At 36.8% G+C, this 26,284-nt stretch overlaps 1 protein-coding gene across 1 annotated transcript in view; it reads right to left on the bottom strand.

The window, feature by feature from the left end:
• Nucleotides 1-6,192: 6,192 nt before the first annotated feature.
• The window catches only part of LOC127844756 (cholesterol transporter ABCA5-like), a 56,708-nt gene continuing 36,616 nt past the window's right edge, over nt 6,193-26,284 (bottom strand). Inside the window, exons 24-34 of the mRNA XM_052375214.1 lie at nt 20,761-20,964; nt 19,019-19,243; nt 17,246-17,418; nt 16,581-16,656; nt 14,095-14,189; nt 13,144-13,266; nt 12,113-12,351; nt 11,704-11,759; nt 8,932-10,089; nt 8,322-8,473; nt 6,193-7,896 (exon numbers count right to left, since the gene is read on the bottom strand). Coding sequence (XP_052231174.1) covers nt 9,928-10,089; nt 11,704-11,759; nt 12,113-12,351; nt 13,144-13,266; nt 14,095-14,189; nt 16,581-16,656; nt 17,246-17,418; nt 19,019-19,243; nt 20,761-20,964 — 1,353 coding nt within the window. The 3' untranslated portion in view covers nt 6,193-7,896; nt 8,322-8,473; nt 8,932-9,927. The remainder of the gene's footprint in view (nt 7,897-8,321; nt 8,474-8,931; nt 10,090-11,703; nt 11,760-12,112; nt 12,352-13,143; nt 13,267-14,094; nt 14,190-16,580; nt 16,657-17,245; nt 17,419-19,018; nt 19,244-20,760; nt 20,965-26,284) is intronic.

The raw sequence follows: 26,284 nt of genomic DNA, 5'->3' as shown, positions 1-26,284 counted from the left end.
ACGTTTGTAGCATCTAACTTGTTACTTTTTGCTCGTAAAAGTTGTTTTAAATAGAATTAAAAGTGAATGTTCTTTTGGCTATTTTAGCATACGTCACCGCTTTAGGGCTACACGTACATCACGTTAGTTGCAAAGTTGTTAACATTTCTTCCAATTATGAAAGGGGTATATCTTCAATACTTCTTGACAACATTGCACCTCAGCTGTGTTATTAGCATTTTTTATGCAAGAGTAACTGAAATCCGGTAAAAATTAGGCAAGTTTATACGCATAATAATTGGATTTGTCACCTTTATAGGGCCTTTAAACGTTTATGGAAATTCCGGTAAACACACCGGTAAGTGGTGATTTTTTTTTTTAAATAACTTTTTCAAATATGTATCTTAAGAGTTTCAATTAGTGCATAAAAGACCGATTTTTATGTCGCTTATGACAATTTGAAATACATCAGAATTACTTTATTTAATAAGCCTTTTTTTCTCGTTCAAAAAGTCCTTGTGTACTGCACGGTTATTCTTCGCGCAACTTGCAATTTTGTCACCGTATTCAGACGTATTCATAGAGAATATTCGGTGGAATATCGATTTTATTTCACGAGTGATCATATAAAATATGTATTTTTTATGATCACGAGTGAATGAGAATCGATATGCCATCGAATCCAACAAATTTTCTTTTTATTTTATGCTTTTTTCACCGTTTATTTACATTGTAAAAGAGTCAAACTGTATAATTTCGCTGGATTTATGACGTCATTTCGTTGAAAAAATGACGTCATTTCACAATAAAACCTCAAAAGACAATATGAATATGCTATTGGACAATACCATAACAATATGAGCAATACAACTTGTTTTGAGCTCAAAATACAGTGTCCTCCAAGTCAATCGTGTTTACAAACAATCAGTTTATTTACATCGCTGTTTACTCGGGAAAGTGAAAGTGACTCAGGTCACCAAAAATATATCTTTGAGTTTCAATGTTTTCCGTTATCACTCACAAAGTATGTCTCTTCTAATAATGGTCAAAACGTTTGTAGCGATCTAATTTGTTACTTTTTGCTCGTAAAAAGTTGTTTTAAATAGAATTAAAAGTGAATGTTTTTTTTTCTATTTTAGCATACGTCACCGCTTTGGGGTACACATCACGTTAGTTGCAAAGTTGTAAACATTTCTTCCAATTATGAAAGGGGTATATCTTCAATACTTCTTGACAACGTTGCACCTCAGCTGTGTTATTAGCATTTTTTATGCAAGAGTAACTGAAATCCGGTAAAAATAGGCAAGTTTATACGCATAATAACTGGATTTGTCACCTTTATAGGGCCTTTAAACGTTTATGGAAATTCCGGTAAACACACCGGTAAGTGGTGATTTTTTTTTTTAAATAACTTTTTCAAATATGTATCTTAAGAGTTTCAATTAGTGCATAAAAGACCGATTTTTATGTCGCTTATGACAATTTGAAATACATCAGAATTACTTTATTTAATAAGCCTTTTTTTCTCGTTCAAAAAGTCCTTGTGTACTGCACGGTTATTCTTCGCGCAACTTGCAATTTTGTCACCGTATTCAGACGTATTCATAGAGAATATTCGGTGGAATATCGATTTTATTTCACGAGTGATCATATAAAATATGTATTTTTTATGATCACGAGTGAATGAGAATCGATATGCCATCGAATCCAACAAATCTTCTTTTTATTTTATGCTTTTTTCACCGTTTATTTACATTGTAAAAGAGTCAAACTGTATAATTTCGCTGGATTTATGACGTCATTTCGTTGAAAAAATGACGTCATTTCACAATAAAACCTCAAAAGACAATATGAATATGCTATTGGACAATACCATAACAATATGAGCAATACAACTTGTTTTGAGCTCAAAATACAGTGTCCTCCAAGTCAATCGTGTTTACAAACAATCAGTTTATTTACATCGCTGTTTACTCGGGAAAGTGAAAGTGACTCAGGTCACCAAAAATATATCTTTGAGTTTCAATGTTTTCCGTTATCACTCACAAAGTATGTCTCTTCTAATAATGGTCAAAACGTTTGTAGCGATCTAATTTGTTACTTTTTGCTCGTAAAAAGTTGTTTTAAATAGAATTAAAAGTGAATGTTTTTTTTTTCTATTTTAGCATACGTCACCGCTTTGGGGTACACATCACGTTAGTTGCAAAGTTGTAAACATTTCTTCCAATTATGAAAGGGGTATATCTTCAATACTTCTTGACAACGTTGCACCTCAGCTGTGTTATTAGCATTTTTTATGCAAGAGTAACTGAAATCCGGTAAAAATAGGCAAGTTTATACGCATAATAACTGGATTTGTCACCTTTATAGGGCCTTTAAACGTTTATGGAAATTCCGGTAAACACACCGGTAAGTGGTGATTTTTTTCAAATAACTTGTTCAAATATGTTTCTTAAGAGTTTCAATTAGTGCATGAAAGACCGATTTTTATGTCGCTTATGACAATTTGAAATACATCAGTATTACTTTATTTAATAAGCCTTTTTTTCTCGTTCAAAAAGTCCTTGTGTACTGCACGGTTATTCTTCGCGCAACTTGCAATTTTGTCACCGTATTCAGACGTATTCATAGAGGATATTTGTTGGATTCGGTGGAATATCGATTTTATTTCACGAGTGATCATATAAAATATGTATTTTTTATGATCACGAGTGAATTAAAATCGATATGCCATCGAATCCAACAATTTTTCTTTTTATTTTATGCTTTTTTCACCGTTTATTCACATTGTTAAAGAGTTAAACTGTATGATTTCGCTGGATTTATGACGTCATTTCGTTGAAAAAATGACGTCATTTCACAATAAAACAGTGAAAAATATCGATATTTTTCACTGTTATTTTTCACTGTTTCAAACAGTGAAATACGAGTTTTATTTCACTGATATTTCTCTATAAGCCACCGGAACGCATAAAAAAGGATTAATTCTTTTACCTTAAATTATCGGCACAGATTGCAAGAAAAACTGTCTTGTATGCACTAAAAATTTTAGAAAATGTATTTCAAAAACTTGAGATATTTGCAAAAATAAAGTTCTTAACGGTGTGATTACATTATGTCTAGCCCGTGTGTAAACCCCTAAAAATCTCGTTGATTCTTCACCCTGATGTCTGTCCTAGTTGTGTTGACTTTGGTATTGAACCATTTGAATCGCTTGTTTGCCCTGGACTTGACATTGAATGAACTCGTTTCAATATGGAGTTGTAGGTTTCTTTACGCACCTCAGGATAAATTTATGAGAACAATAATCAGAACAATAATCAGATCTCAATGTCATAGGGCGGTATCTAAATTTAAGACTTTGATGTATTCAGTGCACTTATGATACTTCTTGTTATGTTATTTGAAGATGCATGTTCACATACTGGCGAAATTGTGAGACACAAATTCAACAATTTTATTGTATAGTTTGTTTGTTAAGGTTTACATTAGTCTTGAAGCCTGTACACTGACTCACCTATGGGCACAGTCACTAATCGACTATGGTCCCTTATGGACACGAATTATATCAACATGCAGTAAGCAATCAGCAAATTGTATGTGAAATAAAAAACATTCCCCATCAACAGATGCCATTAAGAACCAACAAGCAACTGACAATTAGCAAATATCAATCCGATATTCGCAATCTGTAGGTGTCATTTTTAAAATAGCAAACGACACGTGGCAAAGAACAGATGTAAATGGTCAAATCTGCATGTGTCATTTTTAAAATAGCAAACGACATGTGGCAAACAGATGTAAATGGTCAATCAGCAAAAGCATGGCACACGGGCGTAAGATATCCTAACATTCACCAGCTAGCGTTTGCTCGGAAATGTTCGAATATCGTCGCGGGAAATTCACATGGAATATATATCGTGACACGAAATATAAAAACGTGTATTTTGCATCTCGTTAAACATATCACATATAGCGTTATCATTTTTTGCTTTTGCTATAAGGAACGCTAATTTCTTATGGGTTAACTTTATTTTAGGATATATTTTACGAAATATTCGTACACACACTTGAATCGGAATAAAATCAAGAGAAACTCATTTCGCTTGGAAACATCTGCAAAGAAACATTCCAAATCATTTAATGTTTTAAGCTCGTTTAATGGCCTCGTTCTATCCTGGAGCATGCTGACCATGTCTTACAGCGCGAGTCTTCCAAAGTTCACCTGCGTGGTATTCCGAAATGAAATCAATATCACGTCATCCGATACTTGTGACGTTATTAAATTCGACAACAACATGCGCACGATTGTTGGTTAAAAGTCAACGATCGATTATCAATAATATATATCTAAATTGTGTGGTTTAATTGTTACGCATTTATGTATAGCTTTTGTAAGTTTATTTCATTATTTATCGACTAGTTTAAACGAACCCGTACGTATTCTATGACGATATAGCAACGGCAAATCACTTTTAACAATGTTTTGTTTAATTGTGTTTGTATCGCTATAATAAACGGTTTAGCAGTCATATAACAGCGAACACTTATGCCGGGTACTCTACTCGAGTCCAAGGTCGGGAGGCAATGACCGCATACATTATTTTGTGACTATTCCAAATCAAGTATTGATTGCACGAGTAGTATTAGCGTAAGATACACTCGAATAATCACGTCGATACCCACAAGCAAGGATGAATGTTGAGGAACTGAGTATAAAGAACACATCAAAATTAAGTGTCGTACAGCTATGTACAATTACCTTAAAATCAAAAACATAAGGAAATACTTAACAAAAGAAGCAACAGAAATACTTGTTTTGTCTTTGGTAATATCACATCTGGATTATTGTAATCTGATCGTGTATGGAACAGCTCAATGCGAAATAAACAAAATGCAACGTATCCAAAACATGTGTGCCAAATTGGTACTCGGCCGACAGAAATATGACAGTTCAAAAGATGCTTTACCGGTATATGAACTTAATTGGCTACCAGTAAAGGCAAGGATAACATTCAAATTACTGGCCTTCATGTATAATTGTTCTGTTGGTCACGCGCCAAAATACCTTACAGAACGTTTAAAAGAAAAAGTACCAGCACATAACCTACGATCTACCGTCTTGTATAACGAATGTTATGATGTGAAACGCACAAAGAGAAAAACATTATTGGACAGGAGTTTCGGAGTTGTTGGTCCGAAACTGTGGAATGACCTTCCATCAAGCATCCGGACTTCCGCCTGAATAGACATTTTCAAAGGGAATTTGAAAACATTTCTCTTCAGAGACTTGTACAACCTATTTTAATTTGAATACCTGTGATTTAAATAAAAAATCGAGACTCAGTTGTACGGGCTTATTTGTCATTAGGACTCGGAGGACCAAGAAATTAAAGAATTGTTCGGGCTTCTTTCCTCGAAACGGATATTTATTGTACAAGTGACTGGTAACCAAGAATCATTAGGGCTTCTTTGCTCAATGATTGAGTTACATCAACCAGCTGTCTTTTAGTCACGCTTAGGCCCTCTAGTTGTGTCTTATAGTCAAACTGTAATTTTAACCTTCAAGTTGTGTCTTGTAGTCACACTTGGACAGTCTATTTGTGACTTGTAGTCACGATAGTTCAAATAAGGTTAAAACCCAAAAGAAATGTCCTTAAGGGTGACAGGTGACTAAAAGCTGTGGGATCCGACAGCCAGAGTACAGAAATATCCTTTTACGTATCCTTTTAGTTAATGAAAAACAGTGTCTTTATGTTGCCAAATATTTGTTCATAATATCATTATAATTATTGTCTTAACCCTAGTTATATCAATTTATTACATAATATTTTACTTTTACTGTTTTAATAGTGTAGCCGGTATTGTTTTATTGCTTTAGTTTCTTACAGCATTATTACCTATATCAAACATATTTAGATCATTAATCCTTTAATTAATGCTGCATAATATTATCAATACCTCTTATTTTTTATCAATTTTATGTACATATATATGTTTTGTACAACGCCATTGAATATAATTATATAAATAGGCGTTTCATCAAATTAGGCCTAGCAAGTTTCAAGTTTCAACTGAGTTGTAGCAACGTTGGCGTCCGACGACGATTTATTTCCCGCGACTCAAAGACCTATAGAGTGTACTCTATAGGTCTTTGTGCCACTGAATATAGTAATTATGACTTTTGGAAACATACGAAAATAACACATTGAATATACTTTGCAATCATTTAATAGATCTAGATCTACCTAACTACTTAAACTATTCGTAAATAGCAGTTTAACAGCGGATTAAATGAACACTGATGCAGAGAAAAATTACAAGAAGCTAGAGCTCTTTTAGCTGTGGCAAAAAGGGACTATACTTCGGATCTATACTGTAATCTGAGTGGATTACTCCAAATATTTCTTAGACATTGTATCATATATTACACTAGGATTTGTTCACATATTTTGGAATGTATTGTAATGTCCCATGTAGTGTTTTAACAGACTGAAGAATAAAACCAAAAGTTCAAATTTATTAAGTAGGAAAGAACACGAAAATGTTGTACAATTGGGTATCGAACACGGATGTTAAAAAGCACACTATAAGTAGTACACAAAAATCAACGCAAGGTGTGTCTTAGAATCTGAACGCGTCATAATAATATATACATTTGTATCAGAATAATTATAATAATATCTAAATAATATGTTGGCATCGCTGTTGTCAATTGATTACTCTTCCTGTCGCTCTGATGGGGACTATAAAACCACCTTTCCACCGGACCAAAAATGTTGTTTAGTTGTATCAATGATATACATGTACATTGATATTTAAAATCTTCTTCAAAATTTTACCATAGTGACAATTACCACAAAAAGTGTAAATGGCGACATAAGTATCGATAATTAAAATAATTAGATCTATAAATAACTAACACTATCTTACAAGCATACCAATAAAAGTTAACTGTATAAAGGAAAAATATACGATAAATAATCTGAAAACAACAAGGATATATTTCTGTAACACAGAATAAAACGTTTAAAAATAAGCAATGACTATAACATTCTTCATGCATTGATTGCCTTGTAGCGAGATCCTCACTGACCTAACATCATTAACAACAACAAGATAAGATACTTGATACATAATTAATCTTAAACAGAAACATACAAAAGAGTAAAAATGCTAAATAAGTAATGGTTATTAACAATCAAAAGGTAATCAAAAATGGACACACATGTACTGGAAATAGAATAATTAAATAGTTCAATAATAATGATTTGATATCTTAGACATCAGGGGTGGTATTCCAGAAACATCTTAAGTTATTTCTCAAATAATTTCACTTAAATTCAAAATTACAATGTTTTGTATTTCTGTACTTGTATACGGACATTTGCCCCTTCGGACATCTGCCCCTTCATTAAATCAGGACTTAACGGACATCTGCCCCTTCACACAATTCTCTTGCAATAGGAAATGAAACACTTAAGAAAATTTCCCAATTTAAGGATCAGAATAAAATTTTACTTAAGATGTTTCTGGAATACGATCCCAGGCCACATGACCAGAGGAATAATTAAGGCTAGATCAAGATCAGTCTAAGCCAATTTCAATCTTCTACCTTACATGAGCAGAATATTAAAAAATGTAACTTTCAAACAATTTTTCTTAAAAGATAAAATAACATTAATGTTTTGGTTGAAAATCTCTGTATTTTACAACAAAAGATATGGAGAGGAATGCAAAAGAGTGTATAGAATATATAAGCGCAAACATTCTAATTAAACCTGATTTTTCATGAACAACATATTTGATAAAATGCTCGCACAAATTATACTGTCTGCTAATGAGACAACAAAACCTTGCACCACTAAATAGCAGACAGGGTAAGTCCTGACGACTAAATAGCAGACCGGGTAAGTCCTGACGACTAAATAGCAGACAGGGAAGTCCTGACGACTAAATAGCAGACAGGGTAAGTCCTGACGACTAAATAGCAGACAGGGTAAGTCCTGACGACTAAATAGCAGACAGGGTAAGTCCTGACGACTAAATAGCAGACAGGGTAAGTCCTGACCACGACTAAATAGAGACAGGGTAAGTCCTGACGACTAAATAGCAGACAGGGTAAGTCCTGACCACGACTAAATAGAGACAGGGTAAGTCCTGACGACTAAATAGCAGACAGGGTAAGTCCTGACCACGACTAAATAGAGACAGGGTAAGTCCTGACGACTAAATAGCAGACAGGGTAAGTCCTGACGACTAAATAGCAGACAGGGTAAGTCCTGACGACTAAATAGCAGACAGGGTAAGTCCTGACGACTAAATAGCAGACAGGGTAAGACCTGACGACTAAATAGCAGACAGGGTAAGTCCTGACGACTAAATAGCAGACAGGGTAAGTCCTGACGACTAAATAGCAGACAGGGTAAGTCCTGACCACGACTAAATAGAGACAGGGTAAGTCCTGACGACTAAATAGCAGACAGGGTAAGTCCTGACCACGACTAAATAGAGACAGGGTAAGTCCTGATGACTAAATAGCAGACAGGGTAAGTCCTGACGACTAAATAGCAGACAGGGTAAGTCCTGACGACTAAATAGCAGACAGGGTAAGTCCTGACGACTAAATAGCAGACAGGGTAAGTCCTGACGACTAAATAGCAGACAGGGTAAGTCCTGACCACGACTAAATAGAGACAGGGTAAGTCCTGACGACTAAATAGAAGACAGGGTAAGTCCTGACCACGACTAAATAGAGACAGGGTAAGTCCTGACGACTAAATAGCAGACAGGGTAAGTCCTGACCACGACTAAATAGAGACAGGGTAAGTCCTGACGACTAAATAGCAGACAGGGTAAGTCCTGACGACTAAATAGCAGACAGGGTAAGTCCTGACGACTAAATAGCAGACAGGGTAAGTCCTGACGACTAAATAGCAGACAGGGTAAGACCTGACGACTAAATAGCAGACAGGGTAAGTCCTGACGACTAAATAGCAGACAGGGTAAGTCCTGACGACTAAATAGCAGACAGGGTAAGTCCTGACCACGACTAAATAGAGACAGGGTAAGTCCTGACGACTAAATAGCAGACAGGGTAAGTCCTGACCACGACTAAATAGAGACAGGGTAAGTCCTGATGACTAAATAGCAGACAGGGTAAGTCCTGACGACTAAATAGCAGACAGGGTAAGTCCTGACGACTAAATAGCAGACAGGGTAAGTCCTGACGACTAAATAGCAGACAGGGTAAGTCCTGACGACTAAATAGCAGACAGGGTAAGTCCTGACCACGACTAAATAGCAGACAGGGTAAGTCCTGACGACTAAATAGAAGACAGGGTAAGTCCTGACCACGACTAAATAGAGACAGGGTAAGTCCTGACGACTAAATAGAGACAGGGTAAGTCCTGACGACTAAATAGAGACAGGGTAAGTCCTGACGACTAAATAGCAGACAGGGTAAGTCCTGACGACTAAATAGAGACAGGGTAAGTCCTGAAGACTAAATAGAGACAGGGTAAGTCCTGACGACTAAATAGCAGACAGGGTAAGTCCTGACGACTAAATAGCAGACCGGGTAAGTCCTGACTAGATCTGCCCAAATGTACCTTTTTTAGCTAGCAGACAGGGTTAGTCCTGACTAGATCTGCCCAAATGCACCTTTTTTCGCAATCACAACTCAATTTATCAATATAAGACAACAATAAATGCATTACGTTACATATTGTGTAGCACAGAAGACAAGACAACAGGTGAACAAAAAAATACTTACTACTGGTATACTGTCTTTATACGGAAAAAACACATTTTTATCATGTTAAGTTAATGGTTTAGTTAAACACTGAAGTGTGTTTCATTCTTCACTAATAACACAATTACAATCAAACTATTTGTTCATTTGATTTACAATCCTACGTTAGCCATTTCTAATCCTATGCTGGCTGTTTACAATCTGATGCTTGTGACCAGTGTGTCTTTTATACGTACTCCATTCTTCTCTGTGATTGAGTTGATAGACGTTAATCCCAGCTTTGGCACCAAATGGTTTCCTTTCATGTCATTGGAGGCATTTTCGTCCAACTGATGTTTAGCAAACTCCAAAAACACCTAACAACAAAACATAATTAAACAGTTTATATATAAACTGTCTTTTTTTTAAGTAGATGTGAAACTGTTCATAGAATATGGGACACATTTGTAGCACAACTTGGAAATATGAGAGCCCCTTTTTAAGGAAAGGTGCAGTTCACATAGGCAAATTAGGGACGTCACTTTCTGTTTAAGAGTTTTTTTTGTTCAAAAGAAGGTTATCCTCAGCCAAAATCCAGTTGAGGCAGAAAGTGTCGTCCCTGACATCCCTGATCAGCCTCTGCAGACTGCACAGGCTGATCTGGAACGATACTTTATGCACATGCGTTACCCAAGAGGGTGGCTATATGTATCTATAAAGTAGCTGTAATAAATGGGGTAGTAGATATGGTGTCCTCGTTGCATCTTGGTGACAAGGGTTCGCTCCCTACTTAGGTAGCGCATAAAACAGACTTGAGAAAGTTAATACAAGTATAAGAATAAAGTTTTTTGCTCGATTATAGTGTTGTCAAACATGGAGAAAATGAAAGGTCGGGTTGTCCATAATGTTAATACCAGCTTATAACACACAGATTTTATAAGATGGTTAGCAACACATTCGAAATAAAAACATGAACATACTAGCTAAATATGGTAGTTCACAGTATGAAAATGACAGGACCTCACAGAATGACCAACAGTAAAAACAAGGATATCAGTAAAACTGATGGATGCTCCCCAATGATGCGTTGTCAATATATGGTTTAATTGTGTGGAAAAAAGTGTGACCTTGAGAAAATCTATTGTTAACCAACGTAACCTTGACCTTTACCCCAGTGACTTCAAACATCATCAAAAAGGTAGAGGTCCATGAGAAAGTCTATTATTAGCCTTGACCTTGACTCCAGGACCTCAAACCTTATTAAAGTAGAGGTCCATGCAAGGTACTTACATGCCAAATATGTAAGAAATCGGTAAAATATTGAAGGCGAAATGAGAAACTGTAACAAAATTGTGATGGAAAAATCTATTTTTAGCCTCGGTGATTATGACCACAGTCACCTCAAACCTCATCAAAAGGTAGAGGTCCATGCAAGGTACCTACATGCAAAATATGTAAGAGAACGGTAAAATATGGAAGGTGCTATGAAAAACTGTAACAAAATTGTGACAGAAAATCTTTTATTACCCTCGGTGACCTTTACCTTGACCAGTCACCTCAAACCTCATCAAAAGGTAGAGGTCCCTGAAAGGTACCTACATGCCAAATATGTAAGAGATCGGAAAAATGTTAAAGGTGCTATGAGAAACTGTAACAAAATTGTGACAGAAAAATCTATAACTAAACTCAGTGACCTCAACCATGACCCCAGTGACCTCAACCATCATCAAAAGGTAGAGGTCCATGCAAGGTACCTACGTGCCAAATACGTAAGAGATTGGTAAGATATTGAAGGCACTATGAGAAATGGCAAGTGTGACGGAAGTAAGTAAGGAACCCCAAACTGGAAACTATATGCTTCCGAAAAATATATATGGGGAGCATACAAATCAGCCGGGCTAGTCGGGCATGACACTTTACGCACATGCACAGAGCAAGGCTAACATTATAAAGCATGTCTTTGTTTTTACACTGGCTTTCAGTGTACTCACCTGCTCCAAAGTAGACTGGCTGAAGCTATACTCTGCAATGTCATAGTCTGTTTTACCTGAAATAAGTGGACACTGATCAATGTCAGATAGCATGTGTTCATATTTATAAATATAGCATAGTCCAATTAATAAAACTTTTTTCTGTACAGCATGTATGCAAATTAAAAATACATGTTAGTGAAAGCTATTGTCTAAAAATCTAAAGAAGAAATTTGTTGGTTTTGGTTATCATCAATTGGAACTCTATAATAATTGATCATTGATCAGAGACATATCTATTTTAATTATTTTATAAATGTAATTTCATGTTAGCAAAAAACTTTTTTTAGCTGTGCAAGGATACAATTATCTGCCACACATCAACACATTCTACTTATGATTTGCCATAAACAAACGCATACAAAAATACCTTTTTCTAGTGCATCAAATATCTTTGCCAAAGACTGAACTTCGGATTTTGGTACTTTATATTGGACCCTTTCGCTAAACTGCTCAGCAATGGTTGCCATAGGAAACAAGGTCTGTATGTAACCATGGAGCCTCTCTATTCCCTGACTGACGTCAGCATCACCATGAGTTTGCAGCTTGATTTCCAACAAATATCCACTTCCGTATTTGGTTTTTAGATGTTGACTTGATCCAATGCACCTGCAAGCATAAAACATGTCAACAATATGGTTCGCAAATATTTATAAAATACCAAAATTTGAAATGAGACAAGAAAATCAAATGAATTACTTGAAATGCATGTTTTTTTGACAAAGAAATGTGGTATTTATTAAAATAGCTTCAACATCAATATCTTAATTGTTCATACATAACAGAATGGTGTGTACATTTATTTGTTTGTAAATACCTGTAATCTTTTTGCCCCAAATACATTTAGTATTCAACATTCAAAACAAGAAACAGTACATATTAATCAATACTACACATAGAATATTACCGGTACTCATGTGCAATACAACTTAACAATATGAACTCGACTGATGCAAGTTTTCTGAACACTTTACCAAAATGTAGTGAATCTATATGTCGTACTGATTGATATGTTTATGTCTAATTTTATTCCTGATGCATGGACTGAATATATAACTTGTTAATTTTTTAAAACATAACTTGACTTACAAAAAGTCTGCTTATCTGAGATTTTCATTAACACATTTCCATTAAACCAAACATACTAGATATAAAAAAAGCTATTATTTAAGAGAAAAAATGTATATACTGGTACCGGTACTTTCAATTGTGCAAGCACTTAAAAAAATATTTATTTCCTAACATAACTGAGAACTATAATTCATGGTACTACCCAGAAAGCAAACAAATATCCTCTATTGTCATGACAATAATGACTAATATTTCTGGTAACTTTTTCACATAATAAAGCTTTCTCATGATCTCAGCCTTCATGAACATAAATCTCTCAGTAAAACGTACTCCATTTTTCCATTGACCATTATCGCAATTTTCGAGCACAAGGCGTCGGCCTCTTCCATGTAGTGTGTTGTAAGAATGGCCCCCCTTTCAGTGGAATTCTCGAAGCTGTTTGATATGGTATCCCTAAAAATGAAGGTGAACAGTAGAATGACAAAAAAAAGAAAGCCTGTGAAAATACAAATATCAGGGCCCAGACTGATACACATTGGAGTCGTGTTCTGAGAAAACTGGGCATAATGCATGTGTGTAAAGTGTCGTCCCAGATTAGCCTGTGCAATCTGCACAGGCTTATCAAGGACAACACATTCCACTTTAATGACATTTTTTGTTAAATTGAAGTATCTTCTTAGCAAAAATCCAATTTAGGGGGAAAGTGTTGTCCCTGATAAGCCTGTGCAGACAACACAGGCTAATCTGGGACAACACTTTACGCACATGAATTATGCGCAGTTTTCTCAGAACGCGACTCATTGTAATTTTTTTTCATAACGCGACTCATTGTCATTTTTTTCAGAATGGGATTCATTGTTATTATTTCAGAACGTGACTGATTGTCATTTTTTTCAGAAAGCGACTCATTGTTATTATTTCAGAACGCGACTCATTGTTATTATTTCAGAACTCGTCTCTTTTTCACTTTTTTAGAACGCGACTCATTGTTATTATTTCAGAACACGACTCATTGTCATTTTTTTGCTCAACTCAGAAGATTATATTTTAGTCTCCACTTAGCTGAGGAATAAGATTGTCAGTTGTCTTCAGTACTATATATAATCTAAGCTATAAGAATATTCACATATTCTTCCTCAAAATTAGGGTTCAGTTACACTCAAAACTCATAAAAACATCTGTCAAATGTAAATGAAAGCCCTGATCCATGCCATTTCTTTAGAATTAGAAAGATTTTTTAACATAATTTCAGTTAATCTCTAAAACAATGATTGTGATTACCATAGGAACCTCTTGGACTGAGGGTCCATCCCTGTGGATGGCTCATCAAGCAGAACAATTCGTGGGCGACCCAGCATGCTGATGCAGTAACTCAGCTGGAATGTGGAGTGTCATAAAAATAGGACTGTTTCGGACTTAACTTGTACAGTTTTTTAAGACATGCATAGTTCTTACACGGTCTTTAATACATGGTCTTAAATACAAACAGTTTTCATAAAGAAATGTCACATGTAATTACAAGTTCATTATAAGGTAGTACAAAAATAAAGTTATGATATGCGGGTAATCTGAAACAAACAACACATTAGTGTTTTCAAGAGGTCAACTAATTTTAAAGGCAGTAGGGATATATTAGAGAAAAACAAAGAAATATATTAAATTTCAACGAATTAAATATGTCATTCAGGGAAATTTCAACAGTTACTGTTGTAAAAGCGAAAAGCGGGTTTGCTGTAACAGTTCATAGAGTGTTGTTAAACACACAGAAAGATGCATGTGTTTTAAAATTTGTATTTACCTTAAAATAGTCACTGCAGGACTGCATAGATTTTGAGACGGCTATTTACGCGTTAAGCCTGATTTAATGATGACTCATCTCATGTGTATATTTTGAAACCTCTGTTCAAACCTAATAGAAATACTCATTGTTAATTCGATCCCCAGCCCGGCTTAACAATTTGTTCGGGTATTGATTATGAAATCCTTTTCTACGGCCAATTTCCCCTTACCCATGATGCAAGTAGGGTAGTTGTCAGTTGCTGGCATTCCTATGTGCACTTAGCCCTGATAAACCAGTAGGGCAGTTGTCAGTTGCTGGCATAACTATGTGCACTTAGCACTGATAAACCAGTAGGGCAGTTGTCAGTTGCTGGCATTCCTATGTGCACTTAGCCCTGATAAACCAGTAGGGCAGTTGTCAGTTGCTGGCATAACTATGTGCACTTAGCACTGATAAACCAGTAGGGCAGTTGTCAGTTGCTGGCATTACTATGTGCACTTAGCACTGATAAACCAGTAGGGCAGTTGTCAGTTGCTGGCATAACTATGTGCACTTAGCACTGATAAACCAGTAGGGCAGTTGTCAGTTGCTGGCATTACTATGTGCACTTAGCACTGATAAACCAGTAGGGCAGTTGTCAGTTGCTGGCATAACTATGTGCACTTAGCACTGATAAACCAGTAGGGCAGTTGTCAGTTGCTGGCATAACTATGTGCACTTAGCACTGATAAACCAGTAGGGCAGTTGTCAGTTGCTGGCATAACTATGTGCACTTAGCACTGATAAACCAGTAGGGCAGTTGTCAGTTGCTGGCATAACTATGTGCACTTAGCACTGATAAACAAGTAGGGCAGTTGTCAGTTGCTGGCATAACTATGTGCACTTAGCACTGATAAACCAGTAGGGCAGTTGTCAGTTGCTGGCATTACTATGTGCACTTAGCACTGATAAACCAGTAGGGCAGTTGTCAGTTGCTGGCATAACTATGTGCACTTAGCACTGATAAACCAGTAGGGCAGTTGTCAGTTGCTGGCATAACTATGTGCACTTAGCACTGATAAACCAGTAGGGCAGTTGTCAGTTGCTGGCATAACTATGTGCACTTAGCACTGATAAACAAGTAGGTCAGTTGCTGGCATAACTATGTGCACTTAGCACTGATAAACCAGCTTTCTCAGGAAAAGCATGCTATTGTAAACTGAATACAATGATAAAACTGAAATACTGTTAAAAAAGGCCAAAAAAACACAAAAACAATCAAAACCTATTCTGTTTTACCCTTTCACCAAACAGAAGCAAAGTTAAAATGGCTATGCAACTAGCAAAATACCAAAACAGCCTGCAATTAACTCCCAAGCTGTTCAGGTTTCATGCTGTTTGCTGCTTATCAGTATCTTAAGAGTTGAAGATAAAGCTTTTAAAACTGAATCTGATATGGACAAAACTTTAATTTTATCTGATTCTCTAAGGGACTACAAATGTGTTTAAATGTGTAGCTGAACAGTAAAAGGTTATTAATGTGGAGCATAATGAGTACAATATTTCATGATTATTTTTTTAGAAGGTTGATATATAATGGACTCTTGCAATATTGGCTAGCTTTTTGAATGTTTGTCTTGATTTTTTAAATTCCCTTGTCACTGCATGATGACATATTAAGTTTGTTACCAGAAATTGTTTTCCATGGAATCTTTAGTCTACCATAAACATTGTATTAATGTATTATAGCACGTGTATAAAGAGGGCATCATTTCTTTTCAAGCAAAATGACAGCCCATTAAGCATATAACTGTATTTGACAAAATCAAGGTTTCCTAGCTCAAACTCATGCAACTTTGTATGCAACTTAACCGGGTATACAAATAAACGCAATATTAAAAAAATCTTACAATAAATCAGATAAATGAATGAAAATGAATGGACTAATACTGCAAATATGATGGTTATTTAATTTCTATAATACTATACACAAAAGACAATTATTTACCTTACGCTTTGTCCCACCAGACAGTTTTTCAACCGGTTTTTTCTCATGCTCTTTGAGTTTAAGATTGTTGATGAAACTGAAAATGACATAATTTACTATCATATTTGTTGGGTAAACAATTACATAGTAAAAGACATGATATAGTATCATCTTTGTTGGGTAAACAACTACCTAGTAAAAGACATTATATACTATCATCTTTGTTGGGTAAACAACTACCTAGCAAAAGACATATCATCTTTATTGGGTACACAACTACCTAGTAAAAGTGACGTCAGCTATGATTTTTTTTAATACTCCAAAATGAAAACTACCGTACTTTACATGTTCATGAACACAGTTAAAAAATACAATAAAATAGATAATAAGCGCAAAAGCAAAGGAAAAGTGCCTATTTTTCAAAAAGAGTCAAAATATTACAAAAATACATTCAGACCATTAAATGAACAGTTTTTGCGAGAAAATCACCAAAATTATGTCTGTTCTAAGTTTGATGTCTTATTCCTAATTAACATAATATAGTGTTCTCAGGAATATTTTTGATTTCAACAAAACCACCAAATAAAAACAAGCTTCAGTATGTTTATTTAATAAAAATAAAGAAATAATGTTTTGAGTTTACTTGAGTAAATTAAACAAACAGAAGCACACTAAGTCATGCTCACAAGTCCACGATTTCATCCATTTTACCCGCGGGTATACCACGGACCCTCGCATAGAACTCCAGGTGTTCTTTCAGGGTAATGGATTCAATCAACGCATCATGCTGGGCGCAGTAACCCATCATTTGGAATGCTTCTGATATCTCTGAACGAATGTTGTAGCCAGAAACAAGAACCTACAATGACAAAAAAACTGATGGTTATTGAAATAGTAATTAAATATTGCTGAAAAGGTTTGATAAGACTGTTCTTGTTACATTAAGCAAAACAAGAGGACCAAAGGCCCTGGTCCGCTCACCTGAAACCCAAATATAAATTATATCTCTGATCTGCTTTTTGTTATGTTTGTGAGTGTTGACGTTATTGGAATAAATATTCTGCCCAAGTTTGAAAATTAGGTAAAGAAAAAGTCTTCTGGTTAGTAAACCATTCTGAAATCATGCGATAAAAGTCTGATACATAAACTATCATGTCATTACAGGAAACCTGCATCACCTCATGCCTGCCAGGTATTTTATGAGAAAATGTGAAAAATCTCCAGGGAAATTGATGAAACTATTTTAAAAAAAGGTTCTGAGCGAGTGACAACATAATTGGGTAAAAATGTGATTTCTTTCTTGTTTAAAATGTTTCAAATAAGTCACACAAGAAAAACTGCCCCGCCCTCTGGCAGAAATGTTTTAAACAGAATGGAATTATTTTCAAACTTAACATTGATATCAATACAACAAAATAATGTCCTTTGCAAGATGATTGGGCAACAATTCGACCTCCAAAGAGCTTTAAAGGAATTTAAAATTGACATTCAGACCTAGTTCTTACCCCACATCTCTCCTGTGTATAGAACTCAGGATATAAACTAACTTAAATGTAACTTGTTGTTACCAATTTTAAACAAGATTGGTTATACATGTGTTCTCTAGAGTGTCACAATGTAAACATGCCACAGCATAATTTGTTTTTAAACTCCCTATGATGCAATAAAGCTATTTGTTCTTACATTTAGACTTAAAACAGGAGCACTGCATAACAGGTGCCACGCTTGGCTGCGAAACTTGTTAGAATTTTTTTTATTTTATTTAGAGGTCACAGTGACCTTGACCTTTGACCTAGTGACCCAAAATGGATGTGGCGTGTAGAACTCATCAAGGTGCATCTACATATGAATTTTCATAGTTGTAAGTGGAGGCACTTTGATTTTAGAGCCAATGTAAAGGTTTTATCACGACGCCGGCGGACGTCGGACGACGAGAAGGCTATGACAATACCTCGGGTTTTCTCCGAAAACAGCCTCGCTAACAAGACTTTGACATGTAACATATAAAATGCAGATATACAGACATATTATTTTTAAATGCAACCAGTTGTGAGAATAAAACTTTGAATGTAAGTACTTTAAGAAATAATTTTTAGGCAAATTACTATGACAATTTTTTGATAGTTGAAAACATTTCTAACAAAGAACCATGTATTTGTACACATATAAACCTTAGATTAATGTATGGGGAACAACTCTACTGAAAAAAACCCAGTTAACCAGTAGGTTGTCTCTTCTGCAAAAGAGGCTGACTACCGTGTATGCACAATTAAATAGGTCACCTGTGAATTATTTATAGGTAAAATTTAGTGATTACATTTAGCTCCAGAATATGTATGTAGGATGAGAGGTCAAATTAGATTCAAATGAAACAGTTCTTGATGTCTTAAGGATTTTAGCACTTTTTAATTTTCTAGAAAAATAATTATAATAATCTGAGTGCAGAATTATTGAATTACCTCCCCTGCTGTAGGGGCTACATCAGCCGTCATCATGTTGAGGGTGGTGGTTTTACCCGCGCCGTTTGGTCCCAGTAGTCCAAACACTTCCCCCACCTCGACAGCAAAGGTCTGGTTTCGAACCGCGACCTTAGTTGTTTCCTCTTTAGATTTTTTCTTCAAACAATTCCCCTTTGCACCCTTTGTGAACTGTCGTCGCAGATTTTCTACTACGGATACTGGTATCTGATTTGATGTACAAATTGATATGTTGCAATCAGTTTGTTTCATTTTTTTATTTATTTGTACTATTGAAAACAAGAAACCGTCGGAGACTGGTGATGCTCCCCAAAGTTGTTTTTTTGTCACAATATTGCACTATATATTCAGATAAAAAGAAAGTTCTTGAGGGCATAACTTTGGACAAAATAATATGATGGATGGTTTAGCAACTTAAAATTTTCAAAGGGCCAAACATCTCTAAATAAATCGTCTAACCAGAACCCACTAATCTCCTCAAGGTAGTTAAGCTTCCCATAAAGCTTCATTGAAGTCCAGTCAGTAGTTGGGGAGAAATAGCCCAGACAAGAATTGCACTATATGTACAGTTTATAGAAAATTTCAAAGGGCCATAACTCTGTGAAAAATCATCCGACCATAACCTGCTGATAATATGCACATCTCCTGTTGGTAGTGAAGCTTCCCATAAAGTTTCATTGAATTCCCGTGATAAGTTGCTGAGAAATAGCTCGGGCAAGAATTGCACTATATGTATAATGGAAAATTTCAAAGGGCCATAACTCTGTGAAAAATCATCCGACCATAACCGGCTGATAATATGCACATCTCCTGTTGGTAGTGAAGCTACCCATAAAGTTTCATTGAATTCCCGTAATAAGTTGCTGAGAAATAGATTGGATAAGGATTGCACTATATGTACAATGGAAAATTTCAAAGGGCACAAACTCTGTGAAAAATCATCCGACCACAACCGGCTGATAATATGCACATCTCCTCTTGATATTAAAGCTTTCTATAAAGTTTCATTGAATTCCGGTCATTAGTTGCTGAGAAATAGCCCGGACAAGAATTGCACTATATGTAGAGTTAATGGAAAATTTCAAAGGGCCATAACTCTGTGAAAAATGATCCGACCAGAACCGACTGATAATATGCACATGTCTTCTTGGTAGTGAAGCTTCCCATAAAGTTTCATTGAATTCCGGTCATTAGTTGCCGAGAAATAGCTGGGACAAGAATTGCACTATATGTACAATGGAAAATTTCAAAGGGCCATAACTCTGTGAAAAATCATCCGACCAGAACCGGCTGATAATATGCACATCTCCTCTTGGTAGTGAAGCTTACCATAAAGTTTAATTGAATTCCGGTCATTGGTTGCTGAAAAATAGCCTGGACAAAAATTGTGCACAGACACACGGACGGACGGACAGACGAAGCGGGAACTATATGCTCCCCCCTAAAAAATGTTTTGGGGGAGCATAATAAAGGCTTGAGATAAAAGAGAGAAGGGCATTGTTCCAGAAAATATATATAAAACCCATAAGCAAAGAGCACTGCAAAAAACATTATTATATGCACAATGATTGTTGGATACAGGACATAAATTGTTGCATTGTTTCACAAAGCTGTAACATACATTATTTTATGATTCCATAAAAAAACTATTATGACTTTACCCCTATCTTCCATAAAAATCTGATTAATATGCTAATCTGAAAAATTGTGTGTCAGTCCCATACCTGATGGCCCTGTCTCAGTAACTCCCTGACCCTCGACCTCTCTGCACTCACATCTTCATCCTCGTCTTCTGGCACGTCCAAATTCTCCATCGGCCGATTTGCTACCCGGTTACCATGGTAACATGCTTCCCTAACATCACCGCCTGTGCTTTTTATGTCCAGAACTCGCAGAAGGAAGAAGGCGAAAAACGCATGGATTACCGGCTAAAGATAACAAGAATATCAGTGAAACTGATGGATGCTCCCCGATGATGCGCTTTGTCAATCTATGTGTTAATAACCACCTAAAAAAATCTTTTATTAGCCTTGGTGATCTTGACCCCAGTGACCTCAAACCTCATCAAAAGGTAGAGGTCCATGCAAGGTACCTACATGGCAAATATGTAAGAGATCTGTCAAGTTTTGAATGCCCTATGAGAAACTGTAAGAAAAGCTTGAAGGAAAATCTATTATCAGCCTTGGTGACCTTGAGCCCAGTGACTTCAAACCTCATCAAAAGGTAGAGGTCCATGCAAGGTACCTACATGCCAAATATGAAAGAGATCGGTAAAGTAACAAAAGCATGACGGAAAATCTATTATGAGCCTCAGTGACCTTGACCTTGACCCCAGTGACCTCAAACCTCATCAAAAGGTAGAGGTCCATGCAAGGAACCTACATGCCAAATATGAAAGAGATCGGTAAAGTATTGAAGGTGTTATGAGAAACTTTAACAAAAGCATGACGGAAAAATCTATTATTAGCCTCAGTGACCTTGACCCAAGTGACCTCAAACCTCATCAAAAGGTAGAGGTCCATGCAAGGTACCTACATGCCAAATATGAAAGAGATCGGTAAAGTATTGAAGGTGCTGTGAGAAATTGTAACAAAAGTGTGATGGAAAATCTATTATTAGCCTCAGTGACCTTGACCCCAGTGACCTCAAGCCTCATCAAAAGCTAGAGGTCCATGCAAGGTACCTACATGCCAAATTCAAAAGGGATCGGTAAAGTATTGGGATTGGTATGAGAAACTGTAACAAAAGTGTGACAGAAAAATCTATTATTAGCCTCGGTGACCTTGACCCCAGTGACCTCAAACCTCATCAAAAGGTAGAAGTCCATGCAAGGTACCTACATGCCAAATACAAAAGAGATCGGTTCGTATTGAAGGTGCTATGAGAAACTGTAACAAAAGTGTGACAGAAGTAAGGAAGGACAAACTGGCAACTGTATGAAAATTTTTGGGGAACATAAAAATAAGACTTAAAAGGCATGTCAGGGAAAACCGAGTTCACTGCAGCCCATACAGTCTGTTACAAGGAGTGACACTTTCTGCCTTAAGTTAATTAATAGAAGTCAATACAAGCTGTTACAAAAGAGCTTCTATGTCTAAAGTCTGTTACATGAGAGACACTTTCTGTCTAAAGCCTGTTACAAGAGGGGCACTTTCTGCCTTCAGGCTGTTACAAGATGGACACTTTCTGACCACAAGCTCTTACAAGAGGGACCCTTCTGTCTACAGGCTTTTACAAGAGGACCACTTACTGCCTACAGGCTGTTACAAGCGGGACCCTTCTGCCTACAGGCTATTACTAGAGGGACCCTTCTTGTCTACAGGCAGTTACAAGTGGTACACTTTCTGCAAACAGACTGATACAAGATGGAGCCTTCTGTCTACAAGCTGTTACAAGAGGTACACTTTCTGCCTACAGGTTGTTACAATAGGGACCTTTCTCTCTACAGTCTGTTACAAGATGTACACTTTTGCCTACAGGCTGATACAAGGGGACCGTTCTGCCTACAGGCTATTACAATAGGGACCCTTTGATCTACAGGCAGTAACAAGAGGTACACTTTCTGCCTACAGGCTGATATAAGATGGACCCTTCTGTCTACAGGCTGTTACAAGAGGGATACTTTCTGCCTACAAGCTGTTACAAGTCATACACTTTCTGTCTACAGGCCTAATACAAGAGGTACACTTTCTGCCTATAGGCTGTTACAAGAGGGACACTTTCTGCCTACGGGCTGATACAAGAAGGACAATTCTGTCTACAGGCAGATACAAAATGGACCCTTCTGTCCACATGCTGTTACAATAGGTACACTTTCTGTCTACAGGCTGTTACAAGATGGACACTTTCTGCCTACAGGCTGTTACAAGATGGACATTTTCTGCCTACAGGCTGTTACAAGATGGAAACTTTCTGCCTACAGGCTGTTACAAGTGGGACACTTGCTGCCTACAGGCTGTTTCAAGAGGGGCACTTTCTGCCTACAGACTGTTACAAGATGGAAACTTTCTGCCTACAGGCTGTTACAAGTGGGACACTTTCTGACTACAGGCTGTTACAAGATGGACATTTTCTGCCTACAGGCTGTTACAAGATGGAAACTTTCTGCCTACAGTCTGTTTCAAGAGGGACACTTTCTGACTTCAGGCTGTTTCAAGAGGGACACTTTCTGCCTACAGGCTGTTACAAGTGGGACACTTTCTGACTACAGGATGATACAAGATGGACACTTTCTGCCTACAGACTGTTACAAGATGGAAACTTTCTGCCTACAGGCGGTTGCAAGAGGGACACTTTCTGCCTACAGGCTGTTTCAAGATGGAAACTTTCTGCCTTCAGACTGTTACAAGTGGGACACTTTCTGCCTACAGGCTGTTGCAAGAGGGAAACTTTCTGCCTACAGGCTGTTACAAGTGGGACACTTTCTGCCTACAGGCTGTTTCAAGAGGGACACTTTCTGCCTACAGACTGTTACAAAATGGAAACTTTCTGCCTACAGGCTGTTACAAGTGGGACACTTTCTGACTATAGGCTGATACAAGATGGACACTTTCTGCCTACAGGCTGTTACAAGTGGGACACTTTCTGACTACAGGCTGTTACAAGTGGGACACTTTCTGCCTACAGGCTGTTGCAAGAGGGACACTTTCTGCCTACAGACTGTTACAAGATGGAAACTTTCTGCCTACAGGCTGTTGCAAGAGGGACACTTTCTGCCTACAGACTGTTACAAGATGGAAACTTTCTGCCTACAGGCTGTTGCAAGAGGGACACTTTCTGCCTACAGGCTGTTTCAAGATGGACACTTTCTGCCTACAGGCTGTTACAAGAGGGACCTTTCTGCCTACAGGCTATTACTAGAGGGACCCTTCTGTCTACAGGCAGTTACAAGTGGTACACTTTCTGCCTACAGACTGATACAAGATGGAGCCTTCTGTCTACAAGCTGTTACAAGAGGTACACTTTCTGCCTACAGGTTGTTACAATAGGGACCTTTCTCTCTACAGTCTGTTACAAGATGTACACTTTTGCCTACAGGCTGATACAAGAGGGACACTTTCTGCCTACAGGCAATTACAATAAGGACCCTTCTGTCTACAGGCTGTTACAAGAGGTACACTTTCTGACTACAGGCTGATACAAGATAGACCCTTCTGTCTACAGGCTTTAACAAGAGGTATACTTTCTGCCTACAAGCTGTTACAAGTGGTCAACTGTCTGTCTACAGGGCCTAATACAAGAGGTACACTTTCTGCTTATAGGCTGTTACAAGAGGGACACTTTCTGCCTACAGGCTGATACAAGAAGGACAATTCTGTCTACAGGCAGATACAAAATGGACCCTTCTGTTTACAGGCTGTTACAATAGGTACACTTTCTGTCTACAGGCTGATACAAGATGGACACTTTCTGTCTACAGGCTGTTACAAGAGGGACACTTTCTACCTACATGCTGTTACAAGATGGACACTTTCTTCCTACAGGCTGTTTCAAGAGGGACACTTTCTGTCTACAAGCTGTTACAAGATGGACACTTTCTGCCAACAGGCTGTTACAAAAGGGACACTTTCTGCCTACAGGCTAATATAAGATGGACACTTTCTGTCTACAGGCTGTTACAAGATGGACACTTTCTGCCTACAGGCTGTTTCAAGAGGGACACTTTCTGCCTACAGGCTGATACAAGATGGACACTTTCTGTCTACAGGCTGATACAAGATGGACACGTTCTTCCTACAGGCTGTTTCAAGAGGGACACTTTCTGCCTACAGGCTGTAACAAGAGGGACACATTCTGCCTATATGCTGTTGCAAGAGGTACACATTCTACCTACAGCCTGTTACAAGAAGGACACTTTTTGCTGACATGCTGTTAAGTGGATTACAGGTTCAAAGTGAGTTCCTTGAAACAGACAATACAATAAAATGCAGGAACTTTGTTTTGAGTCAGCCTGTGCAGACTGGACATTTTGAACATTTTTAGCATGCATGCATAAAAGCCAATATAGCCTACAATTATTTTTTAATTCAATGCTAAATAAGAAGTAGTAACACCATTTGCGGATATAAACACAGCTAGCTTTTGAATCTTTAATCTAATGGTAATAGGAAATGCTTGCACGGGATGTTCACTTTTTGCATTTGTTTTACTAAATAAGTAACATATTAAACATCTTCAACCATATCTTGATAGTGTATGACAGTGGTAAATAAGTAAAATTTTTAAAATAATTATCACTGTACCTTAAAGCAAGTATGATTGACTATCCATATTTCATGGTACAAACATTTCTTTCCATTTTTTTTTATTACTTATTACTTTGAAAAATATACATGTATATTTAAGTACCTCTTCTTGAACCTCATCTCTTTTCAAACCCTTCATTTGTTTACATTTTATGCGAATGTGCGCACGAGCACTATGTCACCGTTTTTTGTTTATAAGTAATTTGTTTACAATGACTCGCACGTAGTGGCAAATCGACGAAAATGCGTCAAAAACAGGTAGAATAAGTAGATTAATCATAAAACACATAAAAATTACTGTTTTTCTTTCTGCTTTTTACATGTATAAGGATTTAACTTATAAAACTATAAAAACATGGTCTAATTTTTGTTCTCAACTTTGCTTGACAATTTACACATTTCGGCTGCTGCAATAAGTCAGGTGACCATGGTCAAAACATGTGACTAGTTTCATTTTAATATTGTTCACTGAAGGGTTCGAAAGCAGGTACTCGTTGTTTTGGCGGCATTGATAGTTTTACATGATATGGATGTGCTGAAAACTTGCAAAAATCTGTTATCAAAAGAGGATTTACATAGCAATTAAAGTTGCCAGCCATGTAGGAACAAGTTATTTATCAAATAGAGTACTAATTAATATGTTTCACTATTTTCAATATTATATTTGAGTCAAATTGACGTGTCAAAAATTAAGAGGTTCGAAAGATGGTTGGTCCATGACATTCAAGTCTAAATTAACAAGACATTTACTACAATTTGAAAACAATCAATCCATGCTCTTGTAACAAGCAGTAGTTATCCCTTTGCATGCTGGGAAATTTGTCGTCTGCTCAAATGTCGTCTGCTGTATTTCTAAAATTAGCATTTGCTTCGATTTTTTTCAAAGAATACTATCAGAATAGCAAACAGTTTGGATCCTGATGAGATGCCATATTTTGTGGCGTCTCATCTGGATCCAAACTGTTTGCAAAGGCCTTCAAAATTCGGTTCCAGCACTGAAAGA

The sequence above is a fragment of the Dreissena polymorpha genome, chromosome 9, assembly GCF_020536995.1.
Source record: "Dreissena polymorpha isolate Duluth1 chromosome 9, UMN_Dpol_1.0, whole genome shotgun sequence".
Classification (NCBI taxonomy): domain Eukaryota; kingdom Metazoa; phylum Mollusca; class Bivalvia; order Myida; family Dreissenidae; genus Dreissena; species Dreissena polymorpha.
This window is presented reverse-complemented; position numbering and strand designations above follow the sequence as displayed.